The 12,870-nt window shown below is 48.2% G+C and overlaps 3 protein-coding genes across 3 annotated transcripts in view; 1 reads left to right on the top strand and 2 right to left on the bottom strand.

Annotated features, from left to right (window-relative positions):
- Positions 1–1,157: 1,157 nt before the first annotated feature.
- On the bottom strand, positions 1,158–1,912 carry LOC120504872 (feather keratin Cos1-2-like). Its single transcript, XM_039714753.1, is given in 2 exon segments — positions 1,158–1,484; positions 1,780–1,912. Coding segments are annotated over 2 exon segments (441 nt in total). The 5' UTR covers positions 1,894–1,912.
- A 3,058-nt stretch (positions 1,913–4,970) lies between these two features.
- On the top strand, positions 4,971–5,724 carry LOC120504873 (feather keratin Cos1-1/Cos1-3/Cos2-1-like). The gene is given in 3 exon segments (XM_039714754.1): positions 4,971–5,000; positions 5,002–5,103; positions 5,398–5,724. Coding segments are annotated over 3 exon segments (459 nt in total).
- A 5,451-nt stretch (positions 5,725–11,175) lies between these two features.
- Positions 11,176–12,870, bottom strand: part of LOC120504869 (feather keratin Cos1-2-like) — a 2,870-nt gene continuing 1,175 nt past the window's right edge. The window contains 2 exon segments of the mRNA XM_039714752.1: positions 11,176–11,505; positions 11,798–11,893. Of these exon segments, the coding sequence (XP_039570686.1) occupies positions 11,176–11,505; positions 11,798–11,893 (426 nt within the window).

Here is a 12,870-nt window from a genome sequence, read left to right as displayed (position 1 = left end):
ACTGGCCTCAGGACCTTGGACATCCAATGGACTGGACTAGCACAGGTTGATGGATGCTGAAGCCAAGACTGACAGCTCATCCACTGGATTGATCCAGGACTTTTTTTTCTCTCAGGTTCTCTCTCTTTATCTCTTTCTTTCCCTATATTTCTTTCTGTCTTTCTCTCATTAATTAATCTCCCCCTCTTTAATTTCTCACTTCTCTTTCACCAAGCTGCTTAATCCAAATCCCACTGCCATGTCCTTATATCGTAGGTCTGGGATTACTATAGCACATCAAGATCCACACTAAGTGTGTAATTTACTAATAAAACTTTTTTTTTTTTTTTAATGCGGACTCTCTGACTTCTGCTCTTCCTTTTAACTGTGAGCATTTATGAACTTTGAGTGTTTTCTACACCTTAAGGGTGGGACCCCACAGCCTGTGTAACTTGATTGGCAGATACTGATCCCATCTTCTGCATCACCTCAGCCCTGCATGTCTGGACAGCAGCTGGGTCCTGCCTGGTGCTAAAGGACTCTATGAGGTACCTGTCTCATCTGCCTTTGACCACATGTGCTGCTCATGGACCTTAGTATGGGTAATGCAGGGGAGGAGAAGGAAGAGATGAGGCTGTGGGCTGGTCCCAGACATTGCTGTTTCCCTTCCCCATTCCTGCCACCCTTTGGAGCCATCTTTTCCCTGTTTGCCATTGGCTGTGGAGTAGCCAGGGATGTTCTTCATCAGCTCCAATGGAAAAGGCAGAAAGGAAAATCCACTACAGGGACTCCCATGCTCTGCCCCTCCACCTTTCACCCTCAGCAGACTGGAAGACTTGCCACGGAAAGAAGGACGACTTAGAGGCCAAGGCTTGGATGCAAAACAACTTTAATGAATGTAAGGTAGAAACAGAGGTGGCTCACAGAAAGCACCAGGAGCAGCCACAAAGATGCAGTGAAGCTTGTGCAGGGTGTCCATCTGCCTGCCCAAAAGAGGGAGGGAAGGCAACAGGTCCCCCTAGGCTGGCCTGGGGAGACATGGAGAGCAAAGGAAAGACAAAAAAAAGTAGAAGGGAACAATGGCTCAGACACTAAATACCATGTCTTAAAGCTCTATCTCCAGCCCAGAGCCAGCTGCTGAGGTCTTGGAAGTTCCTGCATAAAGACTTTAGGCAGCTTTAGCAGGGGTGGCACCTGCTGCCACCAAAGCGGCTGGTGATGCAAGAGAGGTCAAAGCCCCCAGAGTTGATGGGCACTCCCTGAGAGCTGAGGATGCTGCCAACAGCAGCAGAGGTGGAGGATCCCACGGCAGTGTTCTGTGGGAAGGAGCTGAGGATGGGCCCAGGCAGGGTCACCACCACGGCCGGGGGCTGGATGGCCACGTGGGAGTCCTGGCACTGCCTGACACAGCACTCATTGCAGCTGTTGGCCAGCGGGGTGGGGCCACAGGGCTGGCAGCAAGGGTTGCAGGGCTGGCAGGACATGGTTCGGGGTCACAGGTGCACCTAGGATGGAAGGCAGGGAGAAGCACAAAGTGAGAACACATGAGAAGCAGCACTGCACCCAAACCCCCTGCAGCCAAGGCGCCTCCTGGCCCACATTGCACTGCCCAGCTCAAAGCCCAGGAGCCACCGCAGCCAAGTCCCAGCCTGTCTCTGTCTGCACAAGACCTTCTCTCCCCTGCCCTCTCCCAGCACAAGCAGCTCCCAGCCCTGTGCTCCAACAGCCCCTCTCAGCTGAGAGCTCCAGCCAGGCAACAGCTGCTCTTGAAGGAAGGAAGAGAAGAGGTTTCCCACTCACCTGATTCCAGAGGAGGAGAAGGTGAGAGAAGTGGATGAGAGAGCAGAGACTTGGGCTGCCTTTTATAGCCATCTTGCACTGCCTTAGGCCCAGAAGCACCTTAGTGGAAGTCATAATTTTCTGACCAGCTCATTTCAAATGCAAACTATCCCAGCTAATAATGGGGCTGTGTCCTGTTTTCCTGCACTGCTCCCTTTTCATTTCCTGGCTAATTCCGCGTGCTTTCCTATATGAAGATCTATTTCTGTAAGTGTCAAAATGACAGCATCAAGGATTTCCAAGGCAGAAAGACGTCAGCACAGGCAGAAGTCTCAGATTAATTGTTATTGGCATCCCCTGTGGGCAGGTGGTGTTTACCTCTGTCATTCCTGTGGTCTTGGTGGTGGCAAAGTTGTCAGAAATTGGGCACTGCTCTTGTATTCTTTCCCACGTGCCCAAGGACTCCGCTGTGAAGGCACATACTGCGTATCCACAACAGAGTTCTCAGCTAATGAGGTTTCCTGACCTTATTTGAATGTACAGTTCTTTGTTTGTTCCATGAAGACGTGTGAGCACACGTGTACTAGTCTAGGCTTGTAGTAAAATCCCTGGTCAAATTGGCACGAAGATATTCAGAAACACATGGTTAACAAGGCAGTCATTTTTTACAACCAGTGTGAGTTCATGAGAGGAAAGCCCTGCTTGTCAAACTTAATTTCCTTTCACAACAGGGTAACCACGTAGCTGATGAATGGTAGCCAACTGATGCAATCTTTTATGCAATTCTGTAAAGTTTTTGATACCTCTTCTCACAGGATCCTTTTGGATAAAATGTCGAGGACACAGCTGGATAAATACATTGTGTGATGGGTGAGCAACTGGCTCATGGGTCAGGCACAAAGGGTGACAGTGGAGGGGTCACACAGAGTGAGGAGGACCTGGAGATGATTTGAGTGCTGGCAACTGAGGCCAGTGCTTGGGTCTCACTAGGAGCAGATGAAGCCTTGTTTTCTGGACATAGGAAGAGCCAATTACTAACAGCTCTGAAGATCAACATGCTGCTGGCTAAGACTGGGCCAATGAGAGAGGTCGGTAATGCCTCTGTGATGACATATTTAAGAAGAAAATCAAAACAAAGTCACACAGTTTTTCTCCTCATAGGGAAGAGGAGGAGTTGAGAACATGTGAGGGAAACAACATGGCAACACCAAGGTCAGTGGAGAAGGAGGGGCAGGAGGTGCTGCAGGTACCAGAGCCAAGATTCCTCTGCAGGCTGTGGTGATGACCATGGTGAAGCAGCTGTGCCCCTGCAGCCATGGGGATCCACAGGGAATGCAGAGATCCACTCACAGCCTGTGGGGATCCACAGGGGATGGAGAGATCAGCCCACAGCCCATGGATGCATGGGGCATGCAGAGATCCACCCACAGCCCATGGGGATCCACAGGGAATGCAGAGATCCAGCCACACCCCACGGGGATCCACAGGGAATGCAGAGATCTACCCTCAGCCCATGGGGATCCACAGGGAATGCAGAGATCTACCCGCAGCCCATGGGGATCCACAGGGAATGCAGAGATCCACCCACAGCCCATGGGGATCAACAGGGAATGCAGAGATCCACCCACAGCCCATGGGGATCCCTGGGGAATGCAGAGATCCACCCACAGCCCATGGGGATCCACAGGGAATGCAGAGATCCACCCACAGCTCGTGGAGAAGGTGCCCTTGCTGGATGCCTGGAGGACGCTGTGATCCAGTGGGAGGCCTCGAAGAGAGAGGGGGTCCTGCTTCCAGGCTGGAGCAGTCTGTCCATGGAAAGTGCACCCCGTGGAAAGATAGGCCCATGTTGCAGCAGTTTTGGGAGGACTGTCTGCCCATGGGAGGGACTCCCATTGCAGCTGGTGCGGTAGGGCTGCTGCTTGTGAGAATGGACCCACACCAGAGAAGTTAGTGGAAAACTGTCTCTCTAGACTCCTCTTCAGGAGCAGCAGAAGAAAATCTTGGTGATGAACTCACCCAAAAACCCCCATGTCCTGTCTCCATTCACTGTTGGTGGGAAGGAGAGAGGGGCTGGCGGGGGGGAAAGGGTGTTTAAAGGGATTGTTTTGCTTTTCATTATCCTCCTCTGATTCTGGTAGTAATAAAGTCATTTTGCAATTTTAAGTTGAGCCTGTTTTGCCCTTGAGGTGTTTTCTCCTGGTTCTTATCTCACTCATAAATCCTTTGTTATATTTTTTTCCCCTCTCCACTGCCCAGCTGTAGCAGGGGAGGCTGAGCGAGTGACTTTTCTGAGTGTGTGGTGTTGGGCCAGTGTCAAACCACAGCACTTGCATAGCTTAAGCATGCTTGATACCAATTCCAACTTGTGAAATATCTGAGAACTGAATATAACAGCTGGGCCCTTTAGCCATCCATTAAAGGAGGTATGAGGTCGCTGCCTCCATATCTGTTGCTGTGTGCTGGCCATGTACACCAGGCAACAGAACAGAAGAAAAGGAAGAGATGAAGCTGTGGGCTGTTCCCAGGCACTGTTTTTTTCTATCCTCACTACCAGTACCTTTTGGATTGGTGGTCTAATTGCCATTGGCTGTAGAGTAGCAGGGGATTTCTTCATCAGCTCGAAGGGAAAAGGCACAAAGTAAAATTCACTGCAGGTACTCCCACCCTCTTCTTCCTCTATCTTTTTTCCTGAGCAGACTGGAACAGTTCCCACATGGAATATGATGGGCAGACACTAAGATGCAGTGGAGATCCTGCAGGTTGTCCATCAGCCTCTCCTGTGGAAGGAGGGAGGGCAACATGTCCTCACTAGCCTGGCCGGGGGAGATAAAGAAAGCAAAAGAAAGAGAAAAGTGGAAGAGGGAAATAGCAACCTAAAGCTCTGTCATGTGCCCAAACAATGGAGATCTTGTGCATGAAGGTGAGAAGCACAAAAGTGGTGCCCCTTTCCTGACAACTTTGCCATAAACAAATCTACAGGCATGAAACAGGCTCACATCACCTGCCCACAGGGGATGCTGCCAGCCCTTGATCTGTGCATTGTGCCTGTGCTAATGTCTTTTTGCCCTAAAGTTCTTGAACCTCTCATCTTGACACTTACAGAAGTTTGCATAAAAGAAAGCACGTGGAATGCACTAGGAAATGAAAAGGGAGCAGTGCAGGAAAACAGGACACAGCCCCATTATTAGCTGGGATAGTTTGCATTTGAAATGAGCTGGTCAGAAAATTATGACTTCCACTAAGGTGCCTCTGGGCCTGAGGCAGGGCAAGACTGCTATAAAAGGCAGCCCAAGTCTCTGCTCTCTCATCCACTTCTCTCACCTTCTCCTCCTCTGGAATCAGGTGAGTGGGAAACCTCTTCTCTTCCTTCCTTCAAGAGCAGCTGTTGCCTGGCTGGAGCTCTCAGCTGAGAGGGGCTGTTGGAGCACAGGGCTGGGAGCTGCTTGTGCTGGGAGAGGGCAGGGGAGAGAAGGTCTTGTGCAGACAGAGAGAGGCTGGGACTTGGCTGCGGTGGCTCCTGGACTTGAGCTGGGCAGTGCAATGTGGGCCAGGAGGTGCCGTGGCTGCAGGGGGTTTGGGTGCAGTGCTGCTTCTCATGTGTCCTCACATTCTGCTTCTCCCTGCCTTCCATCCTAGGTGCATCTGTGACCCCGAGCCATGTCCTGCCAGCCCTGCAACCCTTGCTGCCAGCCCTGTGGCCCCACCCCGCTGGCCAACAGCTGCAATGAGTGCTGTGTCAGGCAGTGCCAGGACTCCCACGTGGTCATCGAGCCCTCACCCGTGGTGGTGACCCTGCCTGGGCCCATCCTCAGCTCCTTCCCACAGAACACTGTGGTGGGATCCTCCACCTCTGCTGCTGTTGGCAGCATCCTCAGCTGTGATGGAGTGCCCATCAATTCTGGTGGCTTTGACCTCTCCTGCATCACCAGCCGCTTTGGTGGCAGCAGATGCCGTCCCTGCTAAATCGGCTGGCAACATCCTTGGGCAAGAACCTCCATGACCTCAGCACCTGTCCTGGTCAGGAGATAGAGCTTTGGGACATTCTAATTAGAATGTCAAGCCATTGTCCCATTCTCCTCTCTCCTTTTGCTCTTTCATTTGCTCTCCATGTCTCCTCAAGCCAGTCTAGTGGAGAGCTGTTGCCCTCCCCTCCCTCTGCAGGCCAAGCAGAGGGACACCCCCACGGCATCTTAGTGGCTGCTCCTGGTGCCCTCTCTGAGCCACTCTGAGTATTTTTTTCCTCTATACTCAATAAAGCTTTTTTGCATTCAAGTATGGGCCTCTGAGTCCTCCTTCATTCTGTAACAACTCATTCAGTCTGCTCAGGGAAAATAGCAGAAGAAAGAAAATGGTGAGATTCCCTGTAGATTTTCCTTTGTGCCTTTTCCCTTGAAGCTGACAAAGTCATCCATAGCTTCTCAGCAGCCAAAGGCTGAGACACTCCCTCCAAAGGGTGGCAGGAATGGGGAAGGGAAACAGCAATGTCTGGGACCAGCCCACAGCCTCATCTCTTCCTTCTCCGCCTCTTGCTTACCTGGTTGAGGCTCCATGGCATGCAAACAGAAGCACAGGCAGATAAGATGCACTCCCTCAGCACAGGCAGGCAAAGCTAATAACAGATAATGCAGGGCTGAGAAAATTCACAAGTTGGGATTCGTATCAGCCATACTCAGGGTATGCAGTGGTAAATGACTTTTGGTTGAGTTCTTGCAAATGACTTAATGCTTCACTAAAGGTTCACATTTCTTCCATTTATGGATGGATGTTATCTGAGCATCATCTTCCCTTTTGACCAAACCAGTGCCCAAGAGTATCAGGTAAAGGATGATGGACTTGGTGAACAAATGGTCTGCCAGAGACAGCCCACAGATCATGATGTCATAGAATGGTTTGGGTTAGAATGGATCATACAGAAAATCTAAGTCCACCCAGGTGCCAGAATCACAGGTGCTTTTATCTAGATCAGGACGTTCCCAGCCCCATAAGGGAGAGACTGGAAGAATTGCTGGCTTGAAGTATTTAATGTGATTTTGCGTGGAGGAAGGGGCAGCTTGGGCTCTGCCCTGGTGAGGCGATATCCTACTCCATGCACTCCATTGCCTCGACTTGTATCCCAGCCCTTCAGAGTCTAGCAATCCCTGGAAAACCAGAGGCAATGCTCCACACCCTACCCCTGCCACCCAAACTATCCCCAGAGTGCCAGATGGCTGGAAGTCCGACTAGGACACAGAAAAGTGAAAGGGTATTTAATCTTGTGAGACGCAAGACAAACACATATCTTGACCTTACTCTCACTGAAGCTGCAGGAAAAATACAAACCCTCCAACAACACTTTTAGTGCTAGAGAATGAAGATATTACTTTATTCTGGCCAGGATATTGTTCTGGCCAGGATGTGCAACAGAAATAATTTTGTAAAACAGCCTCGGTGTGCAGAGAAAATTATTCCATGACAAATGAATTTTACCAGATTTTTCACAAACTTCATACAGTCAAAACCCATAAAAATCCATTGGTTCAGTGATGATCAGTCCCAAGTTATGCAAGATGGCTGGAAATCCCACCAGGACCCAGAAAAGTCAAAGGATATTCAACCTGAGACACAAGGCAAGGACCTGTTCTTGGAATTTCTATAGGCTGAACACCATTGGAACCAGGAATAGTAGCTGTGTTTTTTACTTTCTATTCATTTTCTGTCTTTCTAGCTTTCTCCATTCTTCTAATAATTCACTTCTCAGAATTTTGAGTAACTTAAAATCAGATGGGTTTAGAGTCTGTTAAATTGATTAGATTTGAGAAGTGCTTTGTGTTGATTGGATGCTGCTTGAAACCTTTTGTCAAAGTTCTTTGCTTTTCTAAAATTGCCACTAAAGGGTTTCTTGGTTTTTGTGACCTCTTGAGAATATCTTCTTGGTGTTTCTCCTGTGTGTTTCATTCAGAGTACATGAAAAACCAAAACTCTTTTAAGTGTCACACTGAACGAGATTTTGGGGGACTTACATTTTAATTGGCACAGTGAGCAGGTGAGGTGATGAAGAGGTATTTTATACAGAGAGAACTGCTCTTTGCAAAAAAATGAGAAATTAATTTTTGCTCAAAACCGATACTCTCCAGCAAAACCATCATAGAATACTGGGTAAAAACCTGATCTGACCTGTTCTCCACTGTTACAAATAACTATGTAATTGCTGGCTTTTGCATTTATATATTGGCTTTTCCAAATTATTATTAATCACAAAGATTTCAATATACCACGATTTGTAACTGCTCTTAACTGCTTTAATATAGTACAATCTGTCAGGTTTTGTATGCAGTATGTAGCTTATATATAGCTTAGTCCTTTTGCAAAGTATTAAAACAGACTATGTGTTAATGTTAAATGCCTTTATTGATGTTAAGAGCTATGTTGATTCAATGTACTTTATCTGAGTGGAGTACTTTATCTGAATGATAACAGTGGAGTACCTTATCTGAATGATAACAGTGAAAAGAACCATGAGAATAAATACCAAGAGAAAAATGCAAGGAAAGATTTAATACTGTCCAAACAATGGAACAGAGCTTCGAGAAGAAATGAAATATATGAATTTCATCTACAGGATGGCATAAAGACGAGTCAAAAGTTGAGCCAAGCAAAAAAATTCCCGGAACATGTAAACCCACATGAATGTTTGAATATGTACAATCCCCATGAATATGCATTTAACCAATGTAATGAAAAAGTATGTAAGCAAATTGTTTTAAGCTAATGCCCTGCTCCTGGCAGTTTGCCAAGCACCTCAGCACTAGGTACTGTCCCTTTTCTCCCTTACTAAACTTAAAAAAATTTGAAAGAGTGAACCTTGTTTCTCACATCCACTGATAGAATTGCTAAAAGCTTATAAACATTGTCCAACTTCATAAAGAGGAATGTGGGCTAAGGAAAATTGGCAAAATTTGCAGTTAGTTGCAGAGAAAACTGGAACTTTGGCAAAAGATGGGGGAAACTCCAGCAAGGGAAAAGGCCTGGTATCCATTCCCCTAGAGGCTGAACTCAAAGAGAAATATGTTGTGGAGCAGCAACAGAAAGATCTGATTGAGTTGCAAATATCCTTAGGGGCTGAAACAATAGCCCACTTCAGGGCAGATTGAGAATGGAATGCCCAGAAGAAGCTAGCCCAAAACCTGAAAAACCAGTTAAACAAACTTGTCCAAAGCCGAAGAGCTTTAGAGTTGCAAATTAACGCTGTTGGGGAAGGTGTAGAGAATTAATTAGAGTTTTTCAGCCCTGAGGAAAAGGTGGACCTCAAACATGATGTCACAGTCCTCAGCCCTTGTGAGTTTAATGCAGCAAAACCAAACCCTCCCTGCACACTTAACTCCCGTCCACCTGTAAAAACTGAGGAGGCAGAGAGGGAATCAGAACTCCCTGAGCCTGTTATCACTTCACTCCACTCTCCAGACAAGGGGTTTGAGTCAGGAAATCCAACTCTCCTTCACTTCCTTTCACCATGCTCTGCCTGCTTGTAAAGACAAAATTCATTTATCAGGAGGCAGAGTACTCAGTAACTCAGTAATTCTGCAACAGAACTGGTTAAGTTACCAGGGAAACTTTGCAATTGTCCCAAAGAAAATGGAACAGAGATGGTTTTTTAAATTTCACTGATGGGGGTTTTCTTGGTTTGAGATAATTTAAAGAGTGGGCAATCTAAAATAAGTAATCTTAATTCCAATAAACCCCTTTCTACCAATAAAGAACAAAATATGAATATGTATAAATGAAAAAAGCCCAAACAGTTTACTAACGAACAGAACAGGCAAAAAATAGCTGTAAATTACTGCTAGATACAAAATTGCTGAACCTCAAAAAACCCCATGGGAACCAAAAGAAACATGAAATTCCAGAAATATCCTGCCCAAGGTGTCTGCATGGCTTGAGGGACAAGGGGAAGATGACATCACACCCTTTCCTTCCAAGATGACAGGGGACCATATGGTCCAGGGAAAAAAGGGACAAGATAATGGTAAGTCCTGCTGGGAAAGGCAAGAACCTGTAGAGCAGTTCTAGTGGCTGATGAAGACTTGCCAGCTTAGGTGGGGTCTGCGCTGCTGCTGCTTCCTCCTGCCATTCATGGGGCTCCCCCGATGCTGCTGCTGTCCTCTGAACTGTGCTTGTGGTGGAAGGGAAAGGACAGGTCTGTCCACAACAGCATAGGGTGGTCTGACCCCAGGAACTTGCTCGCTTTTTCGCTCCTGGCAAAGTTTTTGAAGTTAATTTCAAAAAAGTTTCTAATGCGAAATTCAGTCTTTAAAAGTGGCTACAGTTGTAAATCAAAAGTAACTACCTTCAAAGCCAAGATCCCACCTTTACCAACTGGTGAAGAAAAGGGAGAAGAAGGTGAAGAAAAGAAAAAGGTGCCATGAAAGAGAAAGAGTCTCTGTTTCCATATTCTTCTTTCCTGGAGTGGGGGCTAATCCATCTTGACCAGCTTGCTGGAGCATGGCTGCCTGCAGAGACTGGCAGCACCTGTGCAATTCACCTCCAGGTAGCTCAAAAGTGCTATCTGTAGTCTCTCTGAGACAAGGGAACAAAAACAAAAAGAGACCCCAAAAATGAAGAAGCCTTTCTCCAAGCAAGACCAAGAGCCCAGCCAGGCAGTAGCCCATGGGGTGTTTGGTTCACAGGAATGGGGACTGCGACTGCGTAGCCTGAATATGGCAGATATTGATATCACCTTGTGATTCACCTCAGCCTTGTATGTCTGGAAGGCAGCCAGGTGATGAAGAAGTGTATGGGTTGCATATTTCATCTGTCTTTGACCATCTGTGCTGACCTGTAGACCATATGATGGAGGGGAGGAGAAGGTAGAGGTGAGGTTGTGGGCTGTCCCCAGAACTTTGTTTCCCATCTCTATTGCTGCGACTGTTCAAAGCCAGGGTTTCCCTGAAGACCATTCTCTGTGGGGTAGACAGGGAAGATTTTGACAGCTCCAAAAGAAAAGGCAAGAAGTGAAGTTCACTGCAGGGAGTCACAAAACTTGTTTTCTCCAACTTTTTCCTTGCGTTGACCAGAAGAGTTCCCGTGGAAAGAAGGAGGTTTTGGAGGCCATGGCTTGGTTGCAAAACAACTTTATTAAGTCTAGAGAAGAAAAGGAGGTGCCTCACAAAGACCACTTGGAAGACCAATAAGATGCAGTAGAGTTCCTGCAGGTTGTCCATCTGCCCACTCTAAAGAGGGAGGAAGAGGAAGGGCAACAAGTTCTCCCATGTTGGTCTGGGGAGACACAGATAGCAAAAGAAAGAGAAGAAGAGGAGACAGGAGAAGAAGGGGACAGCAGCTTGAAACTCTAATTACAATGTCCCAAAGCTCTATCTCCTGCTCAGAATCAGGTCCTGAGGTTGTGGATGTTCTTGCCCGAGGATGTTGCCAGTAGATTTAGCAGGGACGGCATCTGCTGCCACCAAAGCAGTTGGTGATGCAGGAGATGTCAAAGCCCCCAGAGCTGATGGGCACTCCCTGAGAGCTGAGGATGTTGCCAACAGCAGCAGAGGTGGAGGATCCCACGGCGGTGTTCTGTGGGAAGGAGCTGAGGATGGGGCCGGGCAGGGTCACCAGCACAGGGGAGGGCTCGATGACGACATGGGAGCTCTGGCACTGCGTGACACAGCACTCATTGCAGCTGCTGGCCAGAGGGCAGGGGCCACAGGGCTGGCAGCAAGGGTCGCAGGGCTTGCAGCAGGACATGGCTGGGGCTCACAGGTGCACCTGGCAAAAAGGGCAGGGAGAAGCACAAAGTGAGGACACATGAGAAGCAGCACTGCACCCAAACACCCTGCAGCCAAGGCACCTCCTGGCCCAGCTCAAAGCCCAGGAGTGTTCTCAGCCCAGTCCCAGCCTCTCTCTGTATGCACAAGACCTTCTCTCCCCTGCCCTCTCCCAGCACAAGCAGCTCCCAGCCCTGAGCTCCAACAGCCCCTCAATTCTGAGACCTTCAGCCAGGCAAGAGCTGCTCTTGAAGCAGCAGCAGGAGGAGGAGGAGAAGGGGCTTTGCACTCACCTGATTCCTGAGGAGGAGGAGGTGAGAGAAGTGGATGAGAGAGCAGAAACTTGGGCTGCCTTTTATAGCAGTCCTGCCTTGCCTCAGGCCCAGAGGCTCCTTAGTGGAAGCCATAATTTTCTGACCAGCTCGTGTCAAATGTGCACCATGCCAGTTAATGATAGGGGCAGTGTCCTGGTTTCCTGTAGTGCTGCCTTTTCATTTCCTGGCTAATTCTCTGGGCTTTCCTACATGAAGGGTCATTTCTGTAAGCGCTGGGATGAGAGATTCAAGGATTTCCTGGGCAAAACCAATGCTGAGTGCATTTAGAATGCTCAGACCATCAGCTGGCAGCATTCTCTGTGGACAAATGTGTTCACCTGTGTCATTCCTGTGGGTTTGGTTTTGTCCAAGATGCCATGAAATGGGCGTCAGTCTCGTGCTTCTTGCCCCAATGCCCAAGGACCTACTATGTGAGTGGTCATGACACATAATTTTCTGTTACTTTTTCCTTCTCTCCGTGATGGTCACTCAGTATTGCACATAGCACTGCATCTGGTGGGAGGGTTGGACCCTGTTGCTTCTTTAACAGTGCTCATAGAAAAAATGATGTTGGGGTAATTTGGCTTGTCGTCTTTCTGTGCACTGTCTGTGGCTCCCCTGGAAATACCAAGAGGTTTTTGGGGCCTGATCCTTGTCCAGGACGCCTGAGTGATTTTCTGGCACACTTGTCCCCAGTATCTCGTCAGCAGAGTTCCCAGAACTGCACATCTTTGCTGTCTGTTCCTGACTCTTTGCTGACTTTCTGGGACCACACAGATCTCTGCATTATTCCATGCAGGCGTGTTTGTGTACAAGTGCATCATTCTGTGCTTGGGTGACACTCCTGAGGCCATGTGCAGGTCAGAGCAGCAGGACTGTTCCCTGGAGTGTTCGTGATGTCAGAGAGAGCGATGTTTCCTTTGACATCAGGAATGGCATTTTGTATGGAATCTTCAGCTGAGTGGTCATGGCTTCAAGCTGGCCGAGAACTAGCACTGAAATCAGCTTCTGCCTCCTGCACTCTCCATTTCTGTTACATGGAGAGGGAGAAA

Source organism: Passer montanus, unplaced genomic scaffold (genome assembly GCF_014805655.1).
Source record: "Passer montanus isolate IOZ18808 unplaced genomic scaffold, ASM1480565v1 scaffold309, whole genome shotgun sequence".
In the NCBI taxonomy this organism is placed as follows: domain Eukaryota; kingdom Metazoa; phylum Chordata; class Aves; order Passeriformes; family Passeridae; genus Passer; species Passer montanus.
The sequence above is the reverse complement of the archived record's forward strand: the minus strand, read 5'-3'. Positions and strand labels throughout refer to the sequence as shown.